Source organism: Lolium rigidum, chromosome 7, assembly GCF_022539505.1.
Source record: "Lolium rigidum isolate FL_2022 chromosome 7, APGP_CSIRO_Lrig_0.1, whole genome shotgun sequence".
Taxonomy (NCBI): domain Eukaryota; kingdom Viridiplantae; phylum Streptophyta; class Magnoliopsida; order Poales; family Poaceae; genus Lolium; species Lolium rigidum.
In genome coordinates this window covers 229355062-229373316 of record NC_061514.1, presented here as the reverse complement: position 1 = coordinate 229373316, position 18255 = coordinate 229355062, and the positions used below count along the sequence as shown (strand labels likewise).

Below are 18255 nucleotides of genomic sequence, written 5' to 3'. Positions count from 1 at the left end.
AGGCCTACCCCTTGAAATATGAACTGTAAACCGCAACTAAAGGTTTTGCAATGTTCTGATAACATCTGACAATACGCAATAGTTTTTAGCAATAAAAGTAACAGTTAATTTACGCAATCATCCACTAAACACAGTGCCGATCACACACACTCCCAAACCTTGATCAACACCACCTCAGTGTAGTTCAATGTCCTAAAACAGTAGCAGATCCAGCACAAAATGTCAAGGTGGTCCAACAGTGTAACTTTTCATTTAATAATATTTATTTATAATTTTTTGTATATGATATATAGGCTACGTGGAAATTTCATGGTGGTCCATGCACCACTCTGGCCACCCTTTGGATCCGCCACTGTCCTAAACGACTTCCCCTTTGGCGGCATCTATCTCATCCACCTCGCCATCGTCATCGTTGTCCTTGCCCTTCTCCGTCGTCCATGTTGTTGTCGTCATTCTCGTAGTCTTCGAGCAACGCTTCGTCAAGTTAGACGAACGCGTCAGCATGCTCCCAACTTCACCGTAATTAACCAAAAAAAAGGAGAAATTTCATGCTTTGCGGGACTATCGACGAACACTTGTTGGGCGGAGCCGCCATCGGAGACCGGAGCGCCCATCACAGTCGTAGTGAGTGCCGCCAAGGACACCTTCTTCGCTTGCTTCTTGGACCACTTCACGGGCTGCCACCTTTTGCATCGCCTTGGGCACACCCCCCGTCGGTGCATCAGGAGCGACGACGTAGGTGCCTTGACATTCCCGCTACCGGAGGCAGCCATGGGGACAACCGCGAGCTAGGTGCGGGGTCGATTGGACCTAGCAAGTAACCACCAACGGGTTTGGAGTGGCCATGGCGGCGCAAGGAAGGCCAGGGCAACGAGATATGCGGCGGCAGGAAAGCATGAACCAATGGAGCTGAATGTCTCTTCGCGCCAACCCCTCAGACAGGATGGGGATCGTGTTAGCTTTGACCTAAGAATCTGCATATCTCTGGGTTGCGAGGCCGAGTATGCCGACGCCCGCAAAAATATTTTTCAGTTCACTAGGATTTGCAGGCTCTTTTTTTGGCCAAAACCGCGAATGAGCCGTTACTACGCGGATTTGGCACATACACAAAGTTTACACTCAAATCCAAGTGGGCCTTAAAGATAAATCAAGAATTCCTCTTACAGAGAGGCAGCTTGAACTATCAAACAAAAACCATATGGAGATAGTTGCTTCACTTTTACTCCCTCCATATCACAATTTTGGACATTGCAGTCATCAAGATTTACCTCTGACCACTAATGTTTAATCTAATTATATAACACAAAAAATACTGAACATATAATTTTACAAGTTTCTCAATTTAAACACATCATCTTTCTTTTCCTCAAACATCGAAAATTAAATTCCTCAAAACCAATTGCATCACTAATTCAACCTTGGAAGCACAGCATCACCTCACGGAGCAGAGGCCACCAAGCAGCATATGCATATCAGCTTAATGATTGCTTTTCAACTTGGGAATACCATTTCTTCCTTCCATAAGTGACCAAGATAAGCATGCGACGTAATTCAAACACCCCAAATAGGATGTCAAAATGGCTCTTCTCTTCATTGCTCTATTAGTACAGGAAAATTCATTGATTTATTTTGTATGGATGGTCCATTTTTTTATGCATAGTCCATTAGTTTATTAGTTACACTGTAACAATACAATTCTGTGGAATACAATGTACATATTTGACATATCCTATGATTTCTTTCCATGGTAGTATGATACATATCACATATACACACATGTTGGTAGGTGAAGGTTGTCAGTGCATACACTAGAGAGATGGCATCTCCTATGGTTATACCAAGCTTCCAATGAAATATTTCCTGAAAGCTTCCTCATCCTTGCAATGCACATACATAACCTTGTACACTTCAATCAGCAACTTTGGAAATCGGCTGGAGAAGTAGCGATCAAATCCCTCGGGCAGTGACCCAAGTAACTCCTGAAATTTGATGAAAAGTTAGCTTCTGGTGGGGATCTGTGCAGGCAACACAAAGCTGAGGCCCACCCGGGAACAGAAATTGTAATCAAGCATTATTTATGTGAAGACTGCTATAGAACATTGACAGTTCTATATTCTGAAGAAATGGAAGACCAGTGTAAACAAACAAAAAAAGTAGAGGTTAAGTGATGGGAGTCAAATCATCTCAATAGACAACAATTTTGGTAGATGTGGCTTAAGTGAAGGTGGCAATAAAGCTGCGGGTTTTTTCACAGAGTTTCTTGGTCTTTGGAGTTTGATGGAAGAACAGTTTGTTAACTTTGTTATTAGCAGTGGCTGAGCCAGCCTGTTGGTAGAGCCTGGGAAGCTGTAACAGCGACCACGTCAACAAACATATCCCGGATATACCCATGAAAACTATCAACTGAATTTTCACACGCTTAAAATTTCAATGGAGCATCGCCGGCATAGCCCAGGCTGCCACCCGGAGTCACAAGGAGGTGGCTGCGCCACAGGTAATAACACCATCATGTAGCAACCAAAGATTTATCTCTCTACCTGATCCCATCGTGGTCTGACCACCAACCATATTTACAACGCACTCTTGAATGAAGGTTTTTCAGAGGAAGCCATTATCTGAGACTGTTTGGATCCCAAGGGTGCGAAAAGGGGTCCACGGTTTGGGAGGGCAACAATTGCCTGTTAAACTTATCCAGTATAAGCATGTTCTGCCTTGATTCTTTGTGATTCCTCCGAACAATGTAAACCACCACCCATATTGTGGTGGAGTGGGGAAGTGCTGCCGCTAGTGGAATCAGTGTGCCTGTTTGGAGCAGGCTCACTTACTGGCTTAACTAAGTGTGGAATAAATAGACAACCAGTATCAAGTTCATATTGGGAGTGTTCTTCTCTTGCTCTTGTGCTTTTCCTTTCTTACAGATATTATTGATTGGTTGATTTAGATTGCAACACTTACACTCGAATTTGGTTACCAGTGAACCTAGATAAACTCATAGATGTAACTGATTAGGGTAATGGATGCAAAATTTGATTTCCTCTGTACTAAAACTAGACAACTTGTGAAAGTACAGGGTATGTCAGACTTTGTCAAGCATATAAACAATCTTCAAGGATATCTCATGGTCAAAAGCGACAGACTGTAAATCTGTTGTCCACCAGTTTTCGGTATTCTAGAGCGTGTATAGTATACCACAACAGAAGGATTGTTGAAGCCCACCATGCCAGTTTGACCGGCCAACAATTTAGCCATATGCGTAACTTTAAAAAAACAAATGCGACAAAAGGTGCAGAATAACTAACCTTTAAATCAGCTGAAAGCTCTCTGTAATGTCCTGACTTGTTTCTAATCAACCTGAGAAGGTCACGAGTTGACTCAAAATTATATTTCCTATAACGACCCATGTCGGCAACCAGGCCATCATCCAACTTTTCTCGCCATTTTCCACCAAACGCTTCATGCCCTATGCTTTCCAGAGCATTAAGGAGGTCAGTTTCAGTGGTTTTCTCAACTCTGTCACTGCTATCTCTTAGAAACAACAGTCGCAACTCAGGGCTCCAAAAGAGAGGATGATTTATTGCGTACACGGCTGTTGGTCTGTTGACATTTTGAAGTTAATTTCAGTAAAAAAAATAGATACATATGTGTTTATTACAGCAAGAATGTACATGACCACAGTTCTTTACCTGTCTTCCGGTTTTGGTTGTAACAGCTGAGAAATAAGATGCACTGCTTCTGGTATGTGATCCACCACGAAGAGATCAAAGTTGCCCTTTATAATGTTCATGTCCCGTTCATAGTACTCACCAAACGGATGCTTGCCTTTAGTGATACAATAGAAAATAAGGCAGCCCAAACTAAATAAATCCATTGCACGAGTCTGACTTTCATGACGAAGCTGTTCCGGTGCTTGCCAACCAGAGCTTCCAAATCCTGCAATATATTGTGAAGTAATACTAGTTAAAAGGCGAGTGATACTATAGAAAAAAATGCATGTAAGGTGCTATGCCATTAACACCATAGAAATAGCATGCACAGTATGCCATCTAAGCAAGCAAGTTTGATCTTACTTACCAGTGCCATGATGGCTAAGTGAAGCCATATCCTCTTGCAAGCGCTTACTGATACCCATATCTGAAAGCTTCGCACTGAAAGGTCCTTCCTTACTTATTAAAACATTCTGAGGCTTCAAATCGCGATGTATGATTCCTAAACTATGCAAATGCACAAGACCAGCAACAACATCTCTGCATAAGAAAAAACATAAGATACGAGTGAGTCGACCTATACGGTAGAGGATGGACTGGCTGACAAAGCAGGAAGATTAGGCAGGTACAAATTACAGGTAATATCAATGGAGGCATAGTGACAAGGTGGATGGCAGACAGTGGTGATATAGAAGGCATTATATGATGTATGTAAGTACCGCGTTAATCAATTAATAAATTTCAAAATAAATATCAAGTACTGAATGGTGTTGCGCCACGACAACAAATGTGCACAGTTGCTAGTGCAATGCCGTCTCCATACAGAACCGATGTAGCACGCTACATATTTAAGTACTCAAGCCCTGGACTGAAGATGAAGTAACTCGAGTCAAATCCAAGGCACCTATAAAAGCTACTCCCTCCGTTCTTTATTAATCGACGCGGCGTAGTACACTTCATGCAACTAGTTTAGCACGAGGGCCGCGTCGATTAATACGGACCTGAGGTAGTAGTTATTACTGACTCTTAGCACAGTGTATTACGTATCTTGACCAATGTTGCTTTAACATCTCCATTCAGTTAAGTTAACAGTTTACTTTATTGATGAACATTGTTGTAACTTTGTTGCTCAGGAAGAATGTATCCAGCGCACCCACTCGTGTGATGCAACCGTGCACCAAATTGTCACAAAAAACGCATCCTAAAAGTGGTCAAAAAATCTGAACATAATGGAGCACACAGATACAATATATATTTGTTGTTTACAAAATTTCAGCTTCAAATTCAATCCACAGCTCAGGAAATGAAAAGTAAAAACATAATAGTAGTTATTTCAAATTGGTCCATGAAGTTGCTCCATTAACATAATCAATGTTGAATTTGTTATTTTTGTTTCTGAGGATGTGTTAAATTTGGAACTGGATTATTTTCAGGTTTTTTAAGAACTTATTATACGATGTATTTCAGACACTGGTGCATTACAACTGTGGGTGCACCGTATATGTTCTCTTGCTTGGGAATATTCTGAGCAAGCACGTTACCGGCAACCAGGTTGATTTTTAGAACTCGAAGGAGAAGGTGTTGAAATTCATCATACGATCAACATTTCTAGCAGAGAATATAATAGGACACGAGTTCAGTACCTCATTAGCTTTAGGAGTTGTACGGAAGGAAGTCCATCCTGCGTCCACAGTTCTACATCTATTCTCTCAACATCTGAAAGTGCTGGATCTGTATGCTGTTGGATTAAATCAGCCAAGCTGCAGCGGCACCTCTCAAGGGAGATATAAACAAAGTTGTCATCCTGATCGCAGCCATACAGCCTGACAATATTAGGATCACGATCAGATGCAATAAGATTCTCAATCTCTTTTTGTGCTATATCTGTGTGTGATAGTAGCAGCCTTTTCACTGCAACTTCACGGCCATCATACGAACCCTCAAAGACCACTGTGCCATTGCTCCCTTTACCAATTTCTTTTTTGTGAACACGAAGTTTACCAATCTGACATCCATCAAGGCCATAAGGGAATGCATATGGCGTCTCATTTGACCCACCAGTTCCACTACTCTCTTTGTCAGATGCTGAACCGATCTCGGTGCTGTTGGACGTTCCATCTTTCTTCCGTGTTTTTCTCCTCTTAGAAGCTCCCTCTGACTTCCCTCTAAGGTCAGTCGATTTCTTTTCACGAACAAATGGCTTCATAAGTAGACTCATGAATTGCCTGCAAGACTTGCTTGAATAGGCCCACCTCACCAGCCAAGCAAGGAGGACCAATAAGGAAAGCACAGGGAATAAAAATCCATAAGCATTATAAGTGGACCTGTTGGTTTGAGGATGTGCAGAGACAAGATGGCCAAGAGCACCACCAACAGTTCGATTCTGAGTGCCGTCCAGGACTACACCAGACTTACTGCCAGCTTGTCGTGAGTTCACCAAAGTACCAAGTAGTTTCAAAGCATCAGCATCATCCCTAGTGGTAACTTTGTTGACATCTAGCAAGACAAGTGCATTGGCTGTACTCGAATCAGGTAAAGTAAGTTTGAGCGGTACACCATTGGTCCTAATGCATGGAATATTTCCTCGCAGACAGGATGATTGTTCAAGCATATCTGAGTGGCTGTGTTTCACATAGTAGTTTGCAGAGAAAGAAGTTCTTGTCCAGTTAAATAAGTGTACACCAAGATCTGATGCACTTAGAGAATAATCAGTTCTGACAACCACAATGATATTAGGACTTGTACGGGCATCTAACTTGGATGGTGCTTCTTCAACCGGGGATTCTCCCGATTCATTCAAGGCGGGCGGCAGGCTATGCTTGTAAATGATGTCACCACTATCAGCATCAACAGCAAAAATAGTAGAAGTTTTTGATCCAATAGTAACCACAGAATCCCGTATGTATGGAGTCCTAGCAATGAACTCTTCCATTTCCCAGGGAAGTTTCTACATGAATAAGCCACGATGATAAACATTGATTTTTTGAAAAAAATAATAATAATTGGAGAAGTAGTGTGCTTGTGCAAAGCATACCACACCGGTGCCATTATGAACTTCCACAAGATCAGACTCGTCCATAGGATATATGAGATAGCTCAAATCAGAGTTTGCTGTAGTAATGTGCTTAGAAATAGGCGGTCCAGTGGAGAAGTGCCACAGGGGAGCTTGTGATAGACGGTCCACAAGTTGAATTGTGCCATTGTCATAAAATTGTAGCTCGGATCTGTTGGCAAAAAATAAAAGAACTCCAGTCAGTCACAGGACAGGTCTATAAGTAAGTTGCTACAAAAGTGAACCACAGGTACAGATCTGTAAGTTGCTTATACAATTGAAACAATGGACAGAAATGTAAATTGCCATAAAATCGAATGTCAGCTACTTTTTTTCAAGAGGGAGAATGGCAGCTATTTCACGGCCTAATTGATATATCAAACTAGACATAGAGTAGCTAATCCGGCAAACAAAGTAACAAACCCAACAGCATATTATTGCATGGACCTCCCACTTTGGAAACAGAAGAGCAAAAGCTGCTTCACACGCTCCAGAACGCCCTAAAATCCAGGAGAGCGCCGTCCATGAACTAGTATTACCGAGAGTTTGCCTAAACACAGGGTAACCCTGTCTGACACACCAAACCATCAATTGTACGTAACCTAGGCAGAAGATGACAAGAAGAGCACAATCCATTTCTCCGTCACTACGAGAGAGCACTTTCTCGGCAAAACAAAAAAATAAACAGGGAGCAGTAGAGGGAACGCAATGCACGTGGCAATCTGGTATGCGAGCTCACCTGACGGCTGGCTCCGTCTCCTCCGTCACGACGTTCGCCGGCACGGACTGGCGGCGCGGCGGCCTGACGAGGAGCTCCCTGGGCGGCAGTGGCGGCGGCACCGCGACGATCTCCGTGGAGTCGGACTCATCCTGTCGCCCTCCGCCGGCGGGGAGCGCGAGGGGCTGCTGCGGCGGTAGGGGGAACGGGAGGAGGAGGGGTGCCGGGGCGGCGGCCGCGTCGTCGAAGCGGACCCCGCGGAAGGCGAGGCCCGAGAGGAGGACGAGCGGGAGGAGCACCCGGCGGAGCGACCTCATGGTGGTGGCGGTCAGCCGCGGCGAGGGTGGCGGGAGGGCATGGAGCGAGGCTAGGGTTTCCGGGGGAGGATTTTGGGCGGGGGTTTGGTTTGGATCTGGGCAAGGGCAGTTGGTTGGTTTGCTTCGCGGGGAAGGAGGCTTCTGGAATCGTTCTTCCTGACCTGATTGATCGGGACGACGAAGGAGAGGGGAAGTGGCAGCTCGAGCTCGGAGATTTGACCGGCGCGCGATGGGGGATTGGCGAGAGTGCAGGGGTAGCGATAGCCTAGAGTCCAAACACGTTTTCTTTTTGTGAAATAAAAAATTAAGTAAAAACAACTGTACATGTACACTTATTTCAAATGCAAATTTGTTTGAGATTTTAAGTTTTCTACACTTTTTCAAACAAATGAATTAGGCACAGCAAATTAGCTCGTTACCATGATAAATACGCTTTTATTTTCTAAATAAAATGTGTAGTCTAATCAGTTTTCACAAATGCAAATGTCCCATGCCACCCCTTCCTATATGTGTATCTTCCTCCTCAACTTAATATTATTAATCTATGTTTTCATTCAATCCGCTCGGTTGTGGATCACGGTTGACCGTTTTATTCCATTTTTCTTCTGTCTAGCCAAAGTTTTCTTTTTTTCCCATATGATGACTACTGCCTATCATGTCCTGTTCTCCATATGGAGGGCGGTGATGTGACGTCGATGCCATGGCATTGATTTTATTTTCAACCTATGTTTGATTCCATAGACTTGTGTTAAGAAGAAGAAGAAGAAGAAGAATGGTCGACACTATATCAAGACCGACAAGTCCTCCAAGTGAACCGATGACTCGAGACCAAATAAAAGCGATACACGATAAGGTGAATTCTCTCCTCTCTACTATCGACTTTGACACCATGTTGAACAGAGTACTACTTCACTTTGATAACTTCTATGTGCTTAGGTAAGTACCACAAGGAGATTGTCCATTGGATCGAGGTGGTGAAGAAGACGAGGGAAGAGAGGAGGAGAAGGAGCTACCAACCATAGGGCATGTACGTACTACTGGCCTCCCATGGCGGTAATACCGGCCACATTGAAAGGATCGTATGCCGCACCTAGATGGGGTGATTAGGTGCTACCCAATTTTTAGTTCTTTTTCAATTTAGACTTGACACAAAGGTAAATTCTCTAGATACGCAACTATGTAAATTTACCTAGATGACAAGGAATAGAACTATGCAAGATATAGCTAAACAAGATATAGTAGAGCAATCAAGGATAGAGGTAACCGAGAGTGGAGCACGCGGAGACACAGAGATGATTCCCGTAGTTCCTTCCTTTTGAGATGAAGTGCGTCTACGTTTGGAGGAGTGTGGTCGCCACAAAGTCCGGACCAACGCCATGAAGGCCTCACTTAGGTCTCTCGTGAGCAACGCCACAAAGGTCTAGCCCACTTTCACTAAGGGATTTCCTCAAGACGGAAATCGGGCCTTTACAAGGTTCTTGGGGCACACATCCACAACTGAATCGGAGGCTCCCAATAAATGTAGCAACACAACAAGAACAACAAGAACAATTCAGAGCGTTGTGCTGGTGCTGCCGGTAGGGGAATCTGGGCGGTAGTCTGGCCGGAACTTCCACCTGGAGCAGAAACACAACAGCTTCTTCATTTTTGAGTTATCTGTCCAGCAAACTTATGTGTAGCATCAATCTATTTACTTGTATACATCAACACATATAAACCTGTACCTGTGTTGACATCAAACACACAAAACTCATCAGGGCGGGAAATGCTCTTTCGCACATCCACGTCAACAAGTCCGGGTGATGCACCCTGACCAGCCACGCCACGAGCAGTCTTGGTCACGACAGGGTCGACCTCGCCCTAGACCCAGCACGACACATTGACCCCAGGTGAGTCGCATCCAACACAGCCCAAGCGCCCAAGCCGGCTCTGAACCATGCCTCCTCGACCATGCACATGACGGTAGTAATGGCCTACTTCCGCCCGTGGCCAATGCAGAGCGTTGTGCTGGTGCTGCCGGTAGGGGAATCTGGGCGGTAGTCTGGCCGGAACTTCCACCTGGAGCAGAAACACAACAGCTTCTTCATTTTTGAGTTATCTGTCCAGCAAACTTATGTGTAGCATCAATCTATTTACTTGTATACATCAACACATATAAACCTGTACATGTGTTGACATCAAACACACAAAACTCATCAGGGCGGGAAATGCTCTTTCGCACATCCACGTCAACAAGTCCGGGTGATGCACCCTGACCAGCCACGCCACGAGCAGTCTTGGTCACGACAGGGTCGACCTCGCCCTAGACCCAGCACGACACATTGACCCCAGGTGAGTCGCATCCAACACAGCCCAAGCGCCCAAGCCGGCTCTGAACCATGCCTCCTCGACCATGCACATGACGGTAGTAATGGCCTAAGACTCCTAATACTATCGATGCCACCCTTGGCGGAACCACTGTTGAGGTACCATCCAGATATTGTAATCTCCTCACGCCCTTGCACAATGCAAGATGCCACCGTCCACTAGCTAGGGGATCCTTGAGGGTGCTCACCAAATCCGTACAAGATTGGGGAAATCTCCACAACTCAATTGGAGGCTCCCAAGTAATCACCACAAAGGTCTCAACGCCACAAAAGGCCACAAGACGTCTAGGGTCCAAGGACACAAGAGGAACAAGCTCCGGGTACAAGCACCCGAAGTAATCAACTCACGAACTTTCACTGATGCGTTAAACCGTGGAGAACTCAAGCCGATGCACCAAATGCAATGGCAAAAACATAGAAGATGCTACAATGTTGCACTCACAAATTCCACCAAAGCTACAAAATCTACCGTGGAATAAGAGAGGAGGAACAAAAAGGGGAACTTCAAATTTCTCCTAGATCTACATCTAAAGGATTCCCTCACAAAGAGGAGATTTTGATTGGTGAAAATATGGATCTAGATCTCCTCTATCTTATCTCTCAAATAGGTGCAAGAATCACCGGAGGGAGAAAGAGATAGAAAGCTCACAAGAGGTCAACAATGGTGATGAAAACTAGGGAGAGGATCAGAGAGCTAGAGAGATCTTCCAAGAAGAAGATCCCCTTCAATACGTGTTTGCGATTTCTGCCGTTGGGCTAGATCCGACCGGGCTGGTAGTACTACCGTCAGCGTGGCGATACCGCCCAGGTCATCGCCAACAATAAAAAAAGGCAGACGAGTTGGCCTGATAGTACCAGTTGAAGCGGCCCGGTATCACCATTGGAGGTCGCCCGATATAACCATAGAGCTACCGGCCCGCTGCCGGTCTTGGGTGTGCAGCGCATAGTGAGCGTTTAATGCAACCGAATGCGGCCCGATACCACAACGGTAGTACGGACGTGGGCCAAGGTGGAAGTAACGACCATGGTACAACAGTAATACCACATTGGTCACATGTTGCACCAGTCTTTTTCTTCATGCAAAATAAATGGCAAACAACAAATACCAGAAAAGAAATAACTTTAGTTAGGAAAATACTTTAGGTGGAACCAATTTTGTTGGAAAGAGGATGGAAAGAGCTAACCCACAAGTGGGGATATTTTTCCAATAACTAAGAGGGGCGACCTCTCAACACGAATAAACAATGAAAGCTTCAAAATAAAAAATCCAACAAGTTTTTCGTACAAAATCCTTTTTCGATGAGTTAGAGATTGTCATGCGAATAACCACAAGTTCTAAAACATCACATGGATAAGATCCAAATAACAAATAAGAAAGATGATGTCAATCATGCAAGGTTTTGATCTCTCTCCGAACTATACGATCAAGTTACTCACTTGAGAGCCTTCTTGGCAATACAACTATCTTGACTGCACCAAGAAGGAATGCCGTTCTTGATTGTGCTTGCTTGGTGAAGTCTTCCGGATTGCTCCCCCATACTCCACAATGGATGATCATCTTCTTCAACATATTTTAATATATCCATGATCACCATATGGACGGAAAGATTCAAGCACATGATCTCTTCGAGAAGGCTTATCTTGAACTTGCACTTAATTGCTTCTTTCTTCATTATGTTTATCTCTCGAAGGTACAAATGAGATATCACTCCATCTTGTTCTTCAAGCCATACTTGCCATTGGCTCAATTCTCTCATGACCAAACTTTGGATCACTCCTTGATTAACGCTTTGGTCATCACTTTATCTTCTTCACTTTCTTCTTATTTCAATCTTGAAGCCAATATATGGTTCAAAGAATGGCTATGGATAAAATCTAAAAATATAACTCAATGCAAACATTAGTCCATGAGGATTGTCATAATTTACCAAAACCACACATGGGGCTCCTTGCACTTTTACATGTATGTAGTGATGGAGGTAGTATATTTTCCCCATACATTATTTTGTAAGATGCATGTAGATGAATAAGTGAGACACACAACTTAGAATTGCGTGTACATGTTATTAGTCTAACTAGTGACTGTTACTATGTAGGAATTCACATTGTGGAGTGATGCAGTAGCGGTAGCCCCTCCCCCCGTGGTGTCGTCTCTGGGTTTATCGAGCACATGAGAATATATTAGTCTTTATATTTGTCTAGTAATTTTTAAATAAACTAAAAGATCTATGTTCCGCCCATTGGTACCAATTTAGTTGCCAATTATAAAGGTATTATGTGTTTTCAAGATTAAATAAAGCTTAAAATAAAAGTATATGTATAGAAAGTAAATGGGGTTTCTTATTGATGAAATTTGACCGAGACTCATGGGTTCACTTGACATATTTGTCAAAAACATGGTGCATGGAATACAAAGCATACATATGAGTAATGATCTATTCAAACATGCAAATATAATGACTAAACAATATATAACATACACATCACATCTATAAATCCCAAACTCCGCATCCATGTGTGCATGGGCATCCTAACCATGCACATCCACATATTATCCCTAGTGAGGCGAGTCGAGAAAGTAGCAACGAGCACATATGCTTGTAATCTTTCTGTTACTTGACTTACTGGACTCCTTAATTCACTCCAAGTAATGCACACCACATCCTCTACTTTTTTTATCCACTAAACTGAACAAAGGAGTACAAAAATACGCATACACAAATATCTCACAGTAAAACATAACAAGGATTGCATAATTAATTCATATCATAATTAAATAATTATCCACTATCAACGATACATAAATTTGATCATAATCATGTACAACGGTTCATATGATCTACATATATTGATGCACATGGAGATATATGATACATGTTACTACCACAAAACCATAGTCTAGGTGAACTAATCCCAATTTATCGTGAAGATACCTCTAGCGGTTGTACGAGTGCAACATATACCATCTTGGGGTTCCAAAATGCAATCTTTGCGCCCAATATAGATTCAAAGATATGTAGTCAAGCCTTCATAGGGTTGATATAAGAACTTTGAAGTTTGGCTTAATATACTTCGAGATAATAAAGAGTAATAGGGCAATGCGTTTTGACCATAAACTAAAATTGTACGGCTTACCATCATACTACACTAGCAGAATGCCCGTGCTTCGCAACGGAGCAAGCGACATTTAATATCTTTCAGATGTTGGTCCTATAAGTCTTTGAGATGTATCCTATAAGTCTTCATTCATTAAAGACATTGAGATTGCACAACGCCCAAATCTCTATTGTTGATTAGCGGCTATATGAACCTCACCATTGCCTAAACCAGCGAACCACACTTCACCATGGAATTCTTCTTTGTCAACCACTTTGAAGCATTTCACTGAAATATTCGCCTTCCAGAGCGTACATTACTTGTTAGTAAAAAAATGAAAACATTGGATGGATTTGATGGGAGCATAAATGGTCCGAGAGCCAAGAAAAAAAAGACTGTTTGCGGAACCACGACGGGTAGAGCCGCTGCATCCTGCATGCATGCATATGTAGCTAGCTTCTTGGAAGATTGGAGGATTAGATGCAGTTTGTTTATGCCGTAGTGTGACATGAGGCATACGCAGGTTTCACCTTCCATTGAAATAAAAAAATCACTCGGTGCGTGTATGCAAATCATGGAGTGGTACCCATCGCATACCTGTTCTTGCAGTTGTAGTTTTCATTTCGATGGAAGGAGAAAACAAGCACCAATGATAGACATTGGCATCTACTTGAAGCCATGATAATAGCCCCAAAGCCGATAATCAGGTTGAAACGTGTGGACTTCGAGTAGGGGGTGTATGCATGGGAGAAGAGATATAGTTAGAGACCGCGGTGACATTTTTTGCGAATAGACAAAAGTGTGATACCAAGCATACGCAGGTTTAACCTTTCAACAACTAAAACAGATTCATAGCTAACGAGTATTCCACACGTTTCAACCTGATTGTTGGCTTTGGGGCTATTATCATGGCTTCAAGTAGATGCCAATGTCTATCATTGGTGCTTGCTTTCTCCTTCCATCGAAATGAAAAAATCCCACGATGCGTGTATGCAAATCATGGAGTGGTACCCATCCCATACCTGTTCTGGCAGTTGTAGTTTTTCATTTAATGGAAGGAGAAATCAAGCACCAATGATAGACATTGACATCTACTTGAAGCCTTGATATTAGCCCCAAAGCCGATAATCAGGTTGAAACGTGTGGAATGCTCGTTAGCTATGAATCTGTTTGTTTTAGTTGTTGAGAAAATATAGCTTTGGTTGTTGAGATAATCTTGTTTCTCTCCTTTCGAGTAGGGGGTGCATGCGTGGGAGAAGAGATATAGTTAGAGACTGCGATGGCATTTTTTGTAAATAGACAAAAGTGTGACACCAGGCATACGCAGGTTTCACCTTAATAGTAAAGATTATGTGTAGCATCAATCTATATACATGTATACATCAACACACATAAACTTATACCTGTGTTGACATCAAACACACAAAACCCATAAGGGCGGAAGATGTTCTTTCACACATCCACGTCAAAAAGTCCGGGTGATGCACCCTGACCAGCCATGCCACGAGCAGACTCGGTCACGATAGGGTCGACCTCGCCCTAGACCCAGCACGACACATTGACCCCAGGTGAGCTACATCCAACACAGCCCAAGCGCCCAAGCCGACTCCGAACCATGCCTCCTCGACCATGCACATGACGGTAGTAATGGCCTAGGACTCCCGATACTATCGATGCCACCCTTGGCGGAACCACCGTTGAGGTACCAGCCAGATATTGTAATCTCCTCACGCCCTTGCACAATGCAAGATGCCACCGTCCACTAGCTAGGGGATCCTTGAGGGTGCTCACCAAATTCGTACAAGATTGGGGCAATCTCCACAACTCAATTGGAGGCTCCCAAGTAATCACCGTAAAGGTCTCAACGCCACAAAAGGCCACAAGACGTCTAGGGTCCAAGGACACAAGAGTAACAAGCTCCGGGTACAAGCACCCGAAGTAATCAACTCACGAACTTTCACTGATGCGTTAAACCGTGGAGAACTCAAGCCGATGCACCAAATGCAATGGAAAGAACATAGAAGATGCTCCAATCTTGCACTCTTAAATTCCACCAAAACTACAAAATCTACCGTGAAATAAGAGAGGAGGAACAAAAAGGAGAACTTAAAATTTCTTCTAGATCTACATCTAAAGGATTCCCTCACAAAGAGGAGATTTTGATTGGTCAAAATATGGATCTAGATCTCCTCTATATTATCTCTCAAATAGGTGCAAGAATCACCGGAGGGAGAAAGAGATAGAAAGCTCACAAGAGGTCAAAAATGGTGATGAAAACTAGGGAGAGGATCGGAGAGCTAGAGAGATCTTCCAAGAAGAAGATCCCCTTAAATACGTGTTTGCGATTTCTGTCGTTGGGCTCGATCCGGCCGGGCTGGTAGTACTGCCGTCAGCGTGGCGGTACCGCCCAGGTCATCGCCAACAATCAAAAAGGCAGACGAGTTGACCCGACAGTACCAGTTGAAGCGGCCTGGTATCACCGTTGGAGGTCGCCCGATATAACCAGAGAGCTACCGGTCTTGGGTGTGCATCACATATATATATAGTGAGCGATTAATGCAACCGAATGTGGCCCGATACCACAATGGTAGTACGACGTGGGCCAAGGTGGAAGTAACGACCATGGTACAATAGTAATACCACACTAGACCATGATGGCGCGCGTTGCTGCGCCCGTCTTGAGAAAACAAATTATAACGAAAAGAAGTTTAATACTATGTGAGAAAAAATGGACATTAAAAACATTATGTAAGAAAAATGAACAATTCAAATTACAATGTGATGACACAGGTGGAGGGACATATTTATTAGTCAGAAGTAATGAGCTCGCATAACTATTTTCTTCTTACATTGGTCTAGTAATGATATTCATGAGAAAATGCATTAAATAGTCAAGTAGGTCATTACAACAAAACATTTTATCAGTATATAGGCTATCATCTTATACTTTTGCACGAATTCAATGGCTGCATTACTACGAAAGAATGCAAGTTATTTTAATGGATGAGCCTGTTAATATGAATTATGCGTCAACATGAAGTGCAATACTGAAACTACAGATACCCAAAGCCTATGTAAGAATTGGAACCACCATCTGAAAGGCAGCAATAGACAACGTCTTGTTATTATGCAAATAACTAATATCCACCATCCACTGATTTTGTATGAAAAAACAATACAATTGATTTGATCAACGGAACCAGCTGTGTAACATCAAAATAAGCTTATTAAACTGGCTGACTTACCGAACGAGTAAATTCTAGGGATTTCTATTTTCGTGCCCCCGCTTCGTTAGTTGTACTCAGTTTTCCCCAGCCCCTTAGTTTTTCCTCAGTTTTCCCCAAGCCTATGTCTGAAACCCGCAGAAGGAGCTCAGACGGAAGGAATCCGTCTATTTGGACGTTCGTGCCGACGTGTTGCGCCACGTCGTCTGTGGGGCCGCGTGGGGCCGCGTCGCGTGGGGCTGGTAGAAAGGGACCGTGTGGGACAGGACGAGAAGCGTTTGGTTGCACGTGAGCAGGAGCTGGGTTTTGTCTCTCTCGGCCCAAATTGACATTTTTAAGAGCACCTTTTCCCCTCTTTCTCTCTCTGTATTTTTCACTAAATTAGTATCAAATCTAGGGAATCTTCTATTTCTGTCTTTCTTCAATATGGCAGCAAATCTAGTAGCAAATCTCTCGGGGTTATTTATGCCTTTTGGCCCTCGTTTTTTACCCAATATGGCAGCAAATCTAGAAGCTAGTATATGATAAATTCACAACAGCATAATCAGAAAACTAAGTATAATACATAAACCGCATACAAGCAGCCAAAAGCAGCCAATAACGTTGTTAATGCTAACGACAAACTAAACTGAAAAATATACAAGACGCACGCAATGTATGGACAACAAGAAGATTATGATAGGGACCCCAGGATGAATGAATTTGTTCTTCATTCCTCCCCATATATTTCTTCCTCCCTCCATTCGTGCATTTCCCCAAGGAAATATTCATTGAACTCCTTCCGTCTGCAGTGTGAGGCCAATACATCCTCCAAACGGTATGGCCTGTGTTTATTTCTCATACCGTAGAGTCCTATTCTATCCACACGTAGTGGCCACTCATCCCAGGCCTTTGTATCATGAGAGTACTCTCTGATATAACCCAAATCCGTGTAGTAGATGCTGCCGAGTCGATGTGTCGGGTACACTCGGTGTCGATGGAGATACACCGGATATAATTCACGAAGAAGGCATTACCGCCAATGTTACTGACCGGATGGAGAGAGCGGCTCTGAGTGTCCACACGGTACACCAATGGTTTGCCCGCCAAAGCCTCGCTGACCAACAACACAAGCAGCAGATCACCATCCGACTTCACAAGGTAGAACTTCTGACGTCCAAGTTCTGGAAATGAAATTAGTGTCTCCATCTTGACAGTGCTCGCGCGCTGCTGCAACTGTACATTGGTGCACACTATTCTTCCGATCTCAAAATTGTCCGCAGCTACGCATACGAGTTCACCATTGAACAGGGTAATGCAACGCAGACAATGGTTCTTGATCGAAAATCTTCCTTCTCCCCAATCTTCATTTATATTCTTAGTTGGAGTGCTCTCATCGACCCAACCAATTTCCGGCGGGTAATGTGCGGCAACGAAGACCATAGTCGGGGATTTGATAACAGCGATCGATTTCGGAAAAACAGATGGCATCCGCGCCTCAAACATAGTGTTCGATTTCTTTGTGAGTGGGTTCAGCAGCCGTATCTTGTGCGGCGGGTTCTTCCGGGCAAGCACGATGACGCCACGGCAAAAGCCGACGAAGTAGTATCTAAAATATATTGATGAAGATAACATTTAGCACTAAGATGTTTAAGATTGAAAATAAAAAGGTAGATATGGAGGAATTTGAACCTTGTATGAACTTCCGATAGATCTATGGTGACGTAGCGTGATGTGCCGAGTTGGAGGAAGGTGAACTCAGCGACGCGTGGAAGGGCGTGGTCTAGCATGATCCATTC

General features: G+C 43.5%; 1 protein-coding gene across 1 annotated transcript; it reads right to left on the bottom strand.

The window, feature by feature from the left end:
- Nucleotides 1-1550: 1550 nt before the first annotated feature.
- LOC124670071 (serine/threonine-protein kinase/endoribonuclease IRE1-like) lies at nucleotides 1551-8008 on the bottom strand. Its single transcript, XM_047206580.1, has 7 exons — nucleotides 7496-8008; nucleotides 6739-6928; nucleotides 5348-6651; nucleotides 4072-4244; nucleotides 3684-3930; nucleotides 3300-3594; nucleotides 1551-1979 (listed from the first exon to the last, which is right to left on the bottom strand). The coding sequence occupies exons 1-7, from the start codon at nucleotides 7789-7791 to the stop codon at nucleotides 1833-1835; spliced, it is 2652 nt and encodes an 883-aa protein (XP_047062536.1). The 5' UTR covers nucleotides 7792-8008; the 3' UTR covers nucleotides 1551-1832.
- Nucleotides 8009-18255: the final 10247 nt, after the last annotated feature.